The sequence below is a fragment of the Lepus europaeus genome, chromosome 4 (assembly GCF_033115175.1).
Source record: "Lepus europaeus isolate LE1 chromosome 4, mLepTim1.pri, whole genome shotgun sequence".
NCBI lineage: Eukaryota > Metazoa > Chordata > Mammalia > Lagomorpha > Leporidae > Lepus > Lepus europaeus.
This window is the reverse complement of record NC_084830.1, coordinates 112,297,489-112,311,386: the sequence shown is the minus strand read 5'-3', so window position 1 is coordinate 112,311,386 and position 13,898 is coordinate 112,297,489. Positions and strand designations below refer to the sequence as shown.

Genomic DNA, 13,898 nt, shown 5'->3' with positions numbered 1-13,898 from the left:
TTCTTCTTCTTTTTTTTTTCTTGTTTTTAATGACCAAGTGAGTTAGGATTTTTGTTTGAGAGGCAGAAAGAGACACATAGAGGGAGGGGAAGAAGGAGAAAGAAGAAAGGGGAGAGAGAGAGAGAGAGAGAGAGATTCAGATTCAGATTCCCTATCTACTGCTTCTCTCCCCAAATGCCTGTAACTGCCAGGGCTGGGCCAGGCTGAAGCTGGGAGCTGAGAACTCAATCCAGGTCTCATTTGCATATGAGAGAGCCAACTGCTTGAGCCATCATTTGCTACCTCCCTGGATGCGTATTAGCAGAAAGCAACAATTGGGAATGGAGCCAGGACATGAACCCGGGCACTCCAATATGGAATGCGTGCATCCCGAATGGTATCTTAAATGCTAGACCAAACATTCACCCTTGTTTTCTTCATGTTTAAAATTGATGTTATGGGAGCTGGTGCTGTGGTGTAGCAAGTAAAGCTGCCACATACAGTGCCAGAATCCTATATGGGCACTGGTTTGAGTCCTGGCCACTCCACTTCCAATCCAGCTCTCTGCTGTGGCCTGGGAAAGCAGGAGAAGATGGCCCAAGTCCTTGGGAGCCTGCACCCGCATGGGAGACCAGGAATAAGCTCCTGGCTCCTGGGTTTGGATCAGTGCAGCCCTTCCAAGGCCATTGTGGCCATGGAAGACTTTTCTCTATGTCTGCATCTGCCTCTTTGTAATTCTGCCTTTCTTTTCTTTCTTTCTTTTTTTTTTTGACAGGCAGAGTGGACAGTGAGAGAGAGAGACAGAGAGAAAGGTCTTCCTTTTGCTGCTGGTTCACCCCCCAGTGGCCGCTGCGGCCGGCGCGCTGCGGCTGGCGCATCGCGCTGATCTGCAGCCAGGAGCCAGGTGCTTCTCCTGGTCTCCCATGGGGTGCAGGGCCCAAGCACTTGGGCCATCCTCCACTGCACTCCCTGGCCACAGCAGAGAGCTGGCCTGGAAGAGGGGCAACCAGGAAAGGATCGGTGCCCCGACCGGGACTGGAACCCGGGGTGCTGGTGCCGCAGGTGGAGGATTAGCCTATTGAGCCGCGGCACTGGCCGTAATTCTGCCTTTCAAATAAATAAATAAATCTTTAAAAAATTGATGTAATGATAGTATTCCCTTTATGAATTTTAAGCTTAAAGTAGTTGACAAATATAAAGAAATTGGAGTAGTACTTATGCTAATTTTTCAATAAGTAAATATTATTATTAATTATTGGCATTGTTGATGACAAAAAGGTTTAACAGACCGTGATAACAATAAGAATACAGGTTGAGGATCCCTATCCAAAAATCCATAATGTGAACCCTTTTGAGTAGCAACAGTCACCACACATGGGAAATTCCATGCTGCACAACTTTGTTTTGGCCTCAAAATTATGAACATTATTGTATCAAATTGCCTCCAGCATACAGATAATACATACATCAAATGAATTTCCTTTGTAGACTTGAGTTGCATTCCGAGGTATCTCATTAATGTACAAGCAGATGTTCCCGAATCCGAAATCGGTCACACGACCGTTCCCAGTCTTTCAACTACGTGCCACTCAGGCTGTAAACCCGTGACCACAGTCAGGGAGCACCTGCTGCATTACTGAGCTCTGTCCCCAGAGCGCCGCCAGCCTCAGAGGCGCCACTGTTTTGGATGTAGTAGATCTGCCGTCTGTAGGGACTGGGGTCATTTCAGGCAGGAGTCATCCAGGCAGAGGCTGGGAATCTCCCAGCCCAAGGGTCCCAGTCCAGTGGGGCACGACCCAAGCCTCGTCACGGCTCTTTCTGCAGGTTTTACAAGCTAGAGCTGCCTTCTAAGTGGAGCTCTTGGGGTGATACCCCGGTGAGGTCAGTGCCTCTGCTCTAACACATGTGACCTGTTGGGACTTGGGAGGGTTTTGCAACCTGGCCTTGGCTGCTCTTGAGTCCTAGCCAGGCTAGGATGGGACCATAGACCTTGTCTTCTCCCTGATGTAATTTCCAGCTTCACAGGGAGCAAGAATGATATGCCTGGAAGAAACCGAGTGGAGCCCTGTACCTAAATAACCCAAGTTAGCTAAGTAATCCTGTAAGGCACTATGTTCCCATTCTTCAGACAAGCACACTGAGGCCCCTTAAGGGCAAATGACTTCTTCAAGGTCATGCTGGGGGGAAAGTGGCAGAGGTAGCTTTTATTCCTTGGTGTGTCTGGCTGCACAGCCAATGGCTTTGGTTTAATCCAAATCAGTCAGATGCTAAGGTTCTTGGACTAATACCTGGTTCCCCCATCCTCTAAGTCTAAAGGTGTGCTGGGTTCTGTATCCTCAATGTGCTCCTTCCATTTTCCAGTCCTTAATTTTCCATTTGGAAAATAAGTCCTTGGGAGCCAGTGGAGGAGGAGTAGATGTTGTGGCACAGTGGGTTAAAGCACTGCTCGGGATGCCCACATCCTATATTGGATGCCTGGTTGGATTCCCAACTACTCTACACTTCTGGTTCTGCTTTTTGCTAATGCACCCAGGAGGCAGCACATGATGACCTGAGTTCTTGGGTTTCTGACACCTGTGTGGGAGACCCGGATGGAATTCCTAGCTCTGGCTTCATCCTGGTCCAGCCCAGGCTATAGCAGGCTTTTAGGGAGTGAATAAGCAGATGAAAGATCTCTTTCTCTCTCTCTCTCTCTTTCTCTCTCTCTCTCTCTCTTTTTCTGTACTCTACGCCTCCCACCCACTGTCACTCTGCCTTTCAAATAAATAAATATTTTAAAAAAGGATAAAATAAAATGCCAGTTGAATTATGCACTTTAGTTCACTTGTTCCCCAAACTAAGAAGATAAGAGATCAGAGGTGTTTTTGGAAGTCAAAGGAGAGTGGGAGCAGAAAGAGCAGCAGTGAACTTTGGAGGTTGGAAAGCAGACGAACAGGTGGCAGTGTACCTCATAGACCCGAGAAAACAGCAGGTGGGCCAGCAATGAGGAAGGCTGATGGCATCGTTCTACAGTGAGTGTTTGCCGAAGGCCTGGGGATTGGTGTGGTAGCTGAGTGTTGGGAGGAAGGCCTCAGATACAGAGGATTGGATGAAACATTGTGTCTGAGATGATTAGACCATTTCCTCTCTCACCCCAAATCTGTACAGCCAAGCATTTAGCCACCTCCAAGCTGGCAAAAGACTACAAGTTTACTCTTTGGAGTGGCTGAGACAGTTACCAGATTGGGGGACACCAGGCAAATTCAGAGCTGGAGTACACCATGCAGAAAATACAGAGATCCAGTGACCGTGGACGGGTGAACCCCCTGGTGCCCAGGATGGTGGCAGGCCGTGACCCTCCAGGCTGCACAACACAAGAGTCTGGGAAATCTGACCAGGGAGAAGAGATGTGAAGACGCACTGATCGTGGTGGATTTTGGGTGGAACAGTCCAGCAAAGTCTGTACCAGGCAACCCACAGCCAGCAAGCCCCACTGCACTGAGCCTTTTGGGCCCCTGCTCTTTAATGGGTTAGAGACAGCTGAGATTCCACGTATCTGAGGAAACCCTCTATGGGGAAAATGGAGACTAAAACTGACACTTGGTGAAAGGGAGGGAGGCCATGGAGGAAGCTGAGCGCGCGTGGAGAAGGCACCCTCCAGAGGAGCCATGTAGCCCTGAAACAAGAACAGGGTGTTATGCTCTATGAAAAGGAACCCTGTGAGAACAGAATAGAGGCTTTGAAAGCTGGAGTATGGTAGTAGAAAAGAGGACTCCTTGAAAGATTGGAAAATAACGCCGGGGAGATCTTTTAAATAGCAGAGCAAAAATACGCAGCCATCGACAGTCAGACAAAAATAGGGCAGCAGGCCAGGGAGACTGAGGCAGCAGACAAACACAGGGGGAGAAGCATTCAGAAAAATTCCATAGAACTGGAGGAAGAGTGTGTTAGACGGAAAGGGCTCAGTGCCCAGTACAATGGATCAAAGTCAGCACACACCACGATATAGCGCTTGTGAAACTTCAAATCCTGGCAACCATGTAAGATCCCAGAAGCTTTCACAGAGAAAAACCAGGTCACACAGAAATGATCAGAACTCAGAATTGCCGAACTTCTCACCAGGAACGCTGGAAACCCAGACAATGGCACAGCGCCTTCCAAATTTTAAAGAAAATGGTTTCCAACCTGGCATTCTGTATCCAGCAAAACCAGCTTGAGTCAAGAGTAGGGTAGGGTAAAGACATGTGTGGACACGTAAGATTTCCAAAATGTTATTTCTTTGCCGTGCGTCCTTTCTCACGAAGCCACTGGAAGGAGCGTTTTCCCAATACCAGGGAGACGGGTGCCGGAGGGAGGAGGGAGAGCAGGAGGATGCCCAGGGTGACAGGAAAGAGCTGAGGGCACCAGCTGTGCACAGGGAGCCCCCGGCTCAGGCCGAAGCGAGGTGAGGATCAGACAAGAGATCTCCCAAGAGACGCTGCAGGATGCACACTGAGCTGCGCTCCTAGGGGGAGATTTACGTAACTGGTGAAGTGTGAGGGTGGATTACCGATGTTTATCAAAACTAAGCAAACCTAAGAAATGACAGTTATTAACTCTAGGGCAAAAAAGGGCTGGAAAGGCCGAGTCGGCAAAGTCGGCGACTGCCCTCCGTGGTGTTTGCAGAAGGAAAGTGCTGCAGACCCTCCTGCTGACTCTGACCAGTAGGGTGCTGTTTCTTTGGGGAGGATGAGAAGGGGAGGTGTGCAGGGGAAGGGAAGGAAGTGAATTGAGACCCGTGTCCTGAAGAGGAAGCGGCAGCAGCACATGCATATTGTTAGAGACACAAAGGGAGAAAGCTGGGGCTGGTGCTGAGGCACTGTGAGCTAAGCCACTGCCTGCAGTGCCGGCATCCCAGAGGCATGCCAGTTCTAGTCCCGGCAGCTCCACTTCTAATCTAGCTCCCTGCTAACAAGCCTGGGAAAGCAGCCGAGAATGTCCCACCCACATAGGGACCTGGATGAAACTCCTGGCTCCTTGCTTCAGCCTGGCCCAACCCTGGTCTTGCAGCCATTTGGGGAGTAAACCAACGAATGGTAGATTTTTCTGTCTTTGTCTCTCCTCTCTCTGTAATTCTACCTTTCAAATAAATAAATCTTTAAAAAATATAAGGGGGTTCGAAGATCTGTGTTTTAACAGGAGTGCTGATGGTTTGAGAGTTTTTTGTGAAAATTTGTCAGTATGTACATACTAGGTTTGTGCACTTTTGTGTATTTTTTGGTCCAGTGAAAAGTTTACTTTAAAAATATTGAGGAGTGGGCTGCATCCCATTTCATCATCTTTGGGTACAAATGGTGCACTGAGCACCGGAGGATAAGCTCCTGGTGGCCCAGTGGCAGAGATCTGTTCATCTTCGCCTCTCTTAAAGATTTCTTTATTTATTTGAAAAGCAGGCCTACAGAGAGGCAGAGGCGCAGAGAGAGAGGTCTTCCATCCGCTGGTTCACTCCCCAGATGGCTGCAACGGCTGGAGCTGCACTAATCCGAAGTCAGGAGCCAGGAGCTGCTTCTGGGTCTCCTACGCAGGTGCAGGGGCACCAGCACTTGGGCCATCTTCCACTGCTTTCCCAGGCCATAGCAGAGAGCTGGATTGGAAGTAGAGCAACCCTGTCTCAAACCAGCATCCAGATGGGATTCTGGCCACAACACTAGCCCTGGGTCTTGTAATTTTCTGAGGGAGAGAGAACACACTGCCATCCATTGGTTTGCTCCTGAGTGACTCAACTGTCAGCCAGGTGGCTGAAATCAGGAGCCGGGACCTCAGTCTAGCCTCCCAGCTGGGTGTCAGGAATGCAAGTACTTGAGCTGCCTCCGGGGGTCTGCAGTGACAGACAGCTGCAATGCGGAGCCAGAGCTGGGAGTGAAACCCGGCTGTCCTGATGTAGGGCACGGGCGTCCTGAGCAGCATCCTAACCACTGGGCTAAATGCCCACCCCAGTCCTGCGACTCACAGCAGACTCTTGCAGACTGCTGCCAGCCTCCTTAACATTTCCGCACGGTGTAGACTCGGGCCCTGCGGCGCAGGCTGACGAGCAAGGGGGAACGTGCCCACAGAGCAGGCACTCCCCGTAGATGGCCTTTCTCTGTGTGCCCATCTTGCAGGGGCAGCGCTGTGGCGTAGCAGGTAATGCCACCACCTGCAGTGCTGGCATCCCATATGGGCACCGGTTTGAGTCCCACTGCTCCTCTTCCCATCCAGTCCTCTGCTATGGCCTGGGAAAGCCGTAGAGGATGGTCTAGGTCTAAGATTCTCTCTCTCTCTGCCTGTCTGTAACTGTGCCTTCCAAATAAAAAAATAAATGCTAAAAAGCAATCTTGCTTCTACAGTGACAGCTCTCCTGTGACGTCACCATGGTCTTACTCTCAGCTGGTTAAGGAAAAGTGCTGATTTGCAGAATATGCTTGATATGGGGCCTGCAGCTCTGTGTTCAGCCAGGCGGCTGCCTACAGTCCCCAAGTCTTAGCACAGAGACCAGAGGAATCAGACAGTGGGAAATGCAGACTTCTAATACCTGGAACCCCTTTTCCATGCTTGAGACAGGGCTGCAAGGCCGTCCCCCTCCCAGGGTGGCCCCCGCCTGTCTCTGCGGACAGCCCCTGGTTCCCCACCATCCTGTCATTGTCTCCATCGTCACCATCAGCTCGGCAGCAGCGCACGGCTGCCTGCAGTGGAACGGTCTGTCCTGTTATACAGAGCGGTCGCTCTGTCCCCTGATCCCAGCGTTTGATTTTAAGGTTCCTCGTGCATCGTCAGAAGGCCCATCCAGTTCTTTTATCCAAATCCAGAGAACAGCCCCCTCTCATTGCCTGCCATTTCTACCTTACTTCACTGAAAATTGGGGGCAGTCTCCAAATAAGCTTCTTTGGCTTTGGAAAACTCCAGGTCTTTGTCCTGTAGTCTCACTCCATGTGGACAGGCTGAGTGTTCGGAGTGAGGTGGGTGGAAAGAGGACTTGATGGCATTGCTTAGACAGTGCTATTGAGTGCTCATGGGGGAACTATGTCCTTGTCTCCCTCTCTACCAGGAGCAAGTGTCCTTTCCTGCGCAGTGGGATGGTATCCACCTCAGGGACACTGTGAATCATGTCTGGCCCTGTTTCCCTCTTCACACCAGCGGTCAGGAAGCTCAGAGTCCGTTTGTGGTGACTCTGGTTAGTACAGAGACTCATGGTGTACACTGAACATACCTATCACCAGTTTGCTTCCTTCTCTTCATTTTCCCTGGGTCTCCTCCTCTTTTTTTAAATCTATTTTTAAAAAAGATTTATTTTATTTATTTGAAAGAGTTAGAGATGTAGAGACAGAAAGAGGTCTTTCATCTGCTGGTTCACTCCCCAGATGGCCGCAATGGCTGGAGCTGAGCCAGTTTGAAGCCAGGAGCCAGGATCTAGGAGCTTCTTCTGGGTCTCCCACGTGGTGCAGGGGCCCAAAAATTGGGCCATATTCTGCTGCCTTCCCAGGCACATTAGCAGGATCGGAAGTGGATTAGCCGGGACTCAAACTGGCGCCTGTATGGTATGCCAGTGCTGCAGGATAGGGCTTTAACCTGCTTCACCACAGCGCCAGCCCCTCTTATTTTCTTTAATTGTGTCTTACTCTGTTTTCGTCATTTTCATAAGCCTTAAAATCCCTTTTAAAGACATATATACTGGGGCCAGCACTGTGGCATAACGGGTAAAGCCACCGCCTACAGTGCTGGCATCCCACATGGACGCCAGTTCGAGTCCTGGCTGTTCCACTTCCAATCCAGCTCTCTGCCATGGCCTGGGAAAGCACTGGGAGATGGCCCAAACCCTTGGACCCCTGTACCCGCATGGGAGACCTGGAAGAAGCTCCTGGCTTCAGATCGGCACAGCTCTGTCTGTTGCGGCCAACTGGGGAGTGAACCAGTAGATGGAAGAACTCTCTCTGCCTCTCCTTCTCTCTCTGTGTAATTCTGCCTTTCAAGTAAATAAACAAATATAAAAAAAAGATATATGTATAAATACATATACTGTTTTAAAAATGCATCAAGATTATAGCTGTATGATAGAATTGTGGATCAATACTGGAAGGCAGCTTGGGGAAGCAGATAATTAAACAGGTGATAGGATCGTGGGTATTAATTTTCCTTTTTACATGTACATTAATTTATGAAGTAGTACAAATAGTTTCTAGTGCTTTGTTCTGATTAAAAAAGCAAATGTTGGGGCCAGCGCCGTGGCGCAGTAGGTTAATCCTCCGCCTGCAGCATCGGCATCCTGTATAGGCGCCGGTTCTAGTCCTGGCTGCCCCTCTTCCAGTCCAGCTCTCTTCTATGGCCTGGGAAAGCATCAGCAGATGGCCCAAGTGCTTGGGCCCCTGCACCCACATGGGAGACCTGGCAGAAGCTCCTGGCTCTTGGCTTTGGATTGGCGCAGCTCCAGCCGTTGCAGCCATTTGGGCAGTGAACCAACAGATAGAAGACCTTTCTCTCTGTCTCTCACTGTTTGTAGCTCTACCTGTCAAATAAATAAATAAAATCTTTAAAAAAAAAAATGTCTATATTAGAAATGTAGAAACCGCAGAAAAACACAAAGAAGAAACTCAGTATCACTCATCATTTAGCTCTCTAAGTATTAGCATTATTTTCTTGGTATGTTTCCTTCTTGTCTTCTGTAGATGGATTTATTTTCCAATTTTAAATTATTCTTCACATGTTTTTTGCAAACTTGCCCAAGGTCACAAGGGACTCAAGTCTAACTCCAAAGTTCTTAATGCAGAATGCTGTCTTCCAAGCTACTGCCTATTCTGCATTGTCTTATTCGGTTACTTGTTCTCACTTAACAAATTTCAGACGCGTTGCTTGTCCTTCAGTAGCCTGCTGCTGTGCCGTCCGTTTTAATTGCCCGTGGTCTACCATCCCCGTTGTGTTGAATTCCCATTTTATGCATGTACCATGTTTATTTTAAAGTCTTCCTTTGTTTGGACGCCTAAGGTGTTCACTTTCAGTGCCTCTTTTCTGGGTTTCCTTAAGTGGTCAGCGAAGCCTGCTTGGCTGCAGTGTGTTCTTTTTACTGAAAATGTTTTCTCTTCTCATTCCAGTGGTGTCTGGTTCATCATCCAGCTCGAAGTACGACCCCGAGATCCTGAAAGCTGAAATTGCCACAGCAAAATCCCGGGTAGGGCCACTTCGCCTGTGCCACTGGTGGGATCACTGAAACCTTCAGGCCCACTTGCCTCCCCAGCAGTCCGGAGTGGATGTTGAGGCCCGGCTGTGGCAGCTGATGCTAAACAGTAATAGTGGTCCTCGTTGTCCTGGTAACGGCGACTGTGCAACAGCTGCCTTCTCACATCCGGCCACCATGTACCAAGCATTGTGCTCAGTGTTTCCTGGGTATCATTTTATGTCCTTGCAACAACCCATGAATGTCATTTTCACTGAAGGCTTAGGACAGCTAAGAAACTTGCCCAACATCACATGAGACTCAAGTCTTACGCCACAGTTCGTAATCTGCTGTACCGTCATTGCAGCTGCTGCTCCTTGTTCATCATCTTACATTCAGTTGCTTTATGATCACCTTATAGGGGATAAATGAAATTACTCCCATTTTCCTGATGTGGAAAGTAAAGCACAGAAGTTAGGTGACTTTGTTGTGGTCAAGTCAGTATTTTGAACGCTGGTTTAGTTCAACTCCAAATAGTTTGCACAAACTCGTGTGCCTGCAGGAAAACCTAAATGGAGGAAGTGGACTGAGGATGAGGAAATCATGAAACTTCTCAATATCTAATTACTTACAGCTCATTCTGAAAGATACCTAAATACCGTGCAGGCCAGACAAGCCCTCCTGCCCACTGGCTCTGGCTCTCAAATGACCACATTGCCTCTAGTCCTCGTCCAGAACCCTGTCATTCATTGCTTGCCTTCTTGAACATGCAGCTCGGGGCTTGCCATCCACCTCCTCCATCACAACACAAGAGGAGGCTCTGAAGGCAAGATGGCATGCGAGAAACCCCACAGCTAGGATCGGGAAGGCCCAGCTCTGTCCTGGGTTCCTTAGCTCCCCTCCATTTCCAGTTTCACCAGAGCAGAGTCTGGGTAGGCTTGACCTGCAGGAAGACTGGCTGGGATGGGGCTACGTGGGCAGCTGCGGAGACCACAACCAACATGGGTGAGGAGAGAGTGTTGTGAACAGCACGGCTCCAAGGATGTTGGCCTGAGTCAGTAACAGGAGCGGTGTGGGCTCTGGGGTCCCCTTCGAGGAGAAGGCGCCCGGCAGCTCAGCATCACCCCTGACCCTGCTCCGGGCTTGTCTTCTGCCTTCCAGGTCAATAAGCTGAAGAGAGAGATGGTTCACCTCCAGCATGAGCTACAGTTCAAAGAGCGTGGCTTCCAGACCCTGAAGAAGTAAGTACACCTGCCCAGTGGAGCGGGGGTGGGGGGCTGCCACCACCCAGGTACCCTCCTACAGTCCCTGTCTTCGTGTCTCGTGTTACAGAATCTCTGTGTAGAGCAGGGACGTGAGGTCTGTTTTGCTCTGCTCCTAACAGCGAGCAAGTGCCTCGCCTCGGCTCCACTGAAGGCCCAACCATGTCTTCCAGCCACAGATTCCTAGAAAAGTATGCATGGTGCCTTGCACGCCTTGCTTTGTGGGGGCTTAGGGAATTTTCGGAATGGCTTCCACTAGAGGTCATCCTCACTTTCAGGAGCTGAGCTGGAGCCAAGTAAGGTACTGCTCCACGGTTTCCTAAGAGCAGCGTGTTAGCTGTCAGCAATGTGACTGGACGAGCCGAGACTTTCTGAGTACCTCCTCTGTGCTAGTGCATACCTTCAGCATTTGCGTGTGGGTTGACTGACTCCTCCATAGCTAACCCTGTTTTGTAGATGCAAGGACTCAGCCCCATGGCAAGTGTGAGTGCTAGCTCACTGTGATTGTTAACCAGCGCACCTAACTCCTACATAGTCACTGAGCTGTGTTCAGTGCATCTGATGGGCAGAATTCACCTGCCAGCCCTCGCAGGAGCTCCTGCCAGGACCACAGTAGACTCCTCCCTTCTGAGGGGCCTGTGACGTGGATTTGCTGTGGCCACACCTGCTCGCACATCTCTTTCTGTAGTCACTTGCTTTGCTTCTCTCCCTGACTTTGATTCTCTCCCTTTCTCTCATGTCTTGAACTTCAGATCCACTCCCATCATTCCATGGCTGCAGTCTGGCATCTCCAAGCCCATTAATGGAGGTAGCTGTCGCCACCAGGTGGTTCTTACCCACATCTCCCCACCCCATCAGCCCCACCACCTGGATCCAGCATAGCACATGGTCTGAGAAAGTGTAGCTTTGTATTATGAACTGTGCATAATATTTCTTTTTTACCGATTACTGTAAGCTACAGCTTTCCGTGTGTCTCTTACTATATATGTACTTGTGTAGACAGGTGGCAATCCTGGCTGTTAAACCAGAGTCTAAACTCATTAAGACTGGGGACCATGCTTTCTGTTTCCTGGCAGTCTTCAGGAGTGCCCAGGACAGCTCCAGGCAGTTGGGGGGGGGGGGGGTTGCCGATAACTCCCTCCAGTTTGCAGTGAGCAGAGAGGTGACAGCTACTCAGTCCCACTGTCATCTCACCCTCCTCCCCGTGCTGCAGCCCTCAGGAGCTTCTGGTCAGAACACTTCCCATTCTTCTCAGAGCTACTGCAAACCTGTTTTACCACTTTGTCACCCTGTAGCAGCACTGAAAATCTTGTCACCTGGTAAGCTGATGCTGCAACCCCAGAGACAAGGCTCCTTTCTCCCCCCGTCCCTCTGCCCCTTATTTGATATCTGGCCCAGATTAGGCTCGTGTAGCTCTGGCCGCCCACACTCCTTCGCCTGAAGCCTGGCTCTGCTTTGAAGTACACCTTGGTCTCCAGGGTTAGGAATATAGACAAGAGGCACAGGGCCCGGGTTCCAGTCCCAGTGTTCTGGGATCTGGGAACAGTGACTTAACCCCTCTGTGCTCTGATTTCTTTACCTAAAATAACAATAATGATGCGAAGATAGGATTGCGAAGTCCATGTCCAGGGCATAATCTGGCCCACAGGAGAGCCCAGTGGGAACAGGGTGGGTGTTCGCCTGTTCGAACTTGAGGAGGGGACTCTGGGGCACTCTAGGTCCACACTGGGCTGCATGCTGTGCTGACCACCATTGACCACCTCTGTTCTTGCTCTTTGCCCTCTTAGAAGTATCTGTTCTGATAGGAGGCTGGGAAGTGTCAGTGCTGGGACCGGAACCTGTGACTGTTGGATGTTGAGGCTCACATCTCAACCCCTCTTTTCTCAGCATCAATCAGATAACCCCCTCCCTGGAGAGCATGAGGCCCCCTTGCCATCTCCTTGGGACCCCATCTCACAGTCTGGCAGGAGGACAATCCAGACACTCTTGGTTATTTCGCCTCTTCTCTGTGCAGAAGCTGGTGGAAGGGGAAGCTTATCCTTAAGAGTGAGAGACGGCGTTTCCAGGGTAACTGGGACCAAATGTCGTTTTCACTTTTAGAGTCAGACTTGCAGCCACGTGAGCTCCAACCCTGTTGTTGCTTAAGAGCAGGTGTGTTCCCTGTCAGGGTTGTGGTTACACCAGCCAAGATCTGTCGAGCGGATAGTCCAGATTCCAAATCCATGTGCTCGATTCCTTGTTGGCAGCCCGAGTTTTAAAAAGAAAGAAGAGGAAAATGTTGACGAGGCTTATGTTTCCTCTTAGAGGAGACTGCAAAGACAATTCAGGGTGAAAGCCTTGGGCCTGTTAGCTGCACAGAGCCCTTGAAAGAAGGAAGGAGTCGGGAGCTGGACTGGGGCCCCTGTGGGAGGCGGCCACTGCGGCGTGTCCCTGCCATCATAGAAGCCACCGCTGTGTCCAGGCGAGGGTTGTCTGGGCGGACCGGGCTGCTGTTGGAGATTTCACCTGTGATTGCCTGGCATGTGACTGTGCCGGCCTGAGAGAAGGGACAGCTGCATCACTGGGAAATGAGACACACACAGTCTGCCCTCAATGTGCCCACACTGCCCTGCGTACACCACCCCTCCACCTCCCACCCCTGCCACTCCACTGCTTTTTTTTTTTTAATTTTTTTATTTTTTTAAGGTTCATTCAGTGAGTGCATAATGGTGACTCTTTGTTGCCGCCACCCAGCTCCGTGCCAGGAGTGTTCCCCCTGACAGCCACTTTCTGGAGCCAGATTCCAGAGCAGGGGTTGCTAAGGCCCTTGAAGAAATCAGGTAGAGGCTGTTTGTAGCCCAGCGGACAAACAGCTTCTGTGCCATCCTGCAGGGCATTCAAAGCCCTTCTGGCCCCATTGGCAGAGAACAGTTGGGCACAGGCCCCTCCCTCAGTGCCCCCAGCCCTGGGACCCGCTCAGGCCCAGGCGTCTCCCCGGCTCCCCTCCATGCCCCATGGCGGGGCAGGGTCACCCCCGGTCCTTGGTTGCTCACTGTGCTGAGCATCTGTAGCCAGGAATGGCTCCTGCAGACGAATTTTTCCGACTCCTCTGAGACCTGGCAGGCGGGCCCAGGCCCAAGTCCTCGAAAGGAATAGGCAGACTATTTTTAGTGGGGAGGCATAAATGGGGCTTTGTGTTCGGCCCACGGAGGCTGCAGCAGCCGCAGGGGAGGCTGAGCTGGAAGCGCGCTCTCGCCCGTGTTCGGAGGTGCAAAGCTGCTCCCGCAGTGACTCCCCGCTCAATTATTTTTAGCCCAGGACAGTTTGGTCTCCAGGAGGAAAGCGGGGAGGAACACCCGTGCGTGGTTTCTCATCCTGAAATAATGGGTTTGAGGCGATCTCTCCAACTGTGAAACTTCCTCTGTCCTCTGTCCAGCCGGCCTTCGATGACGGTGCATTCAAGTCTCTGCCTGGCCCTGCCTCTGGCCTCCTCCCGGGGAAGCTCAGGCCCTCCCCTGCCCCCAGCCCTTCTCTGC

At 50.8% G+C, this 13,898-nt stretch overlaps 1 protein-coding gene across 1 annotated transcript in view; it reads left to right on the top strand.

The window, feature by feature from the left end:
• WWC1 (WW and C2 domain containing 1) overlaps positions 1-13,898 on the top strand; it is a 172,984-nt gene that overhangs the window by 95,983 nt on the left and 63,103 nt on the right. Inside the window, exons 4-5 of the mRNA XM_062188715.1 lie at positions 9,060-9,136; positions 10,283-10,362. Of these exons, the coding sequence (XP_062044699.1) occupies positions 9,060-9,136; positions 10,283-10,362 (157 nt within the window). The remainder of the gene's footprint in view (positions 1-9,059; positions 9,137-10,282; positions 10,363-13,898) is intronic.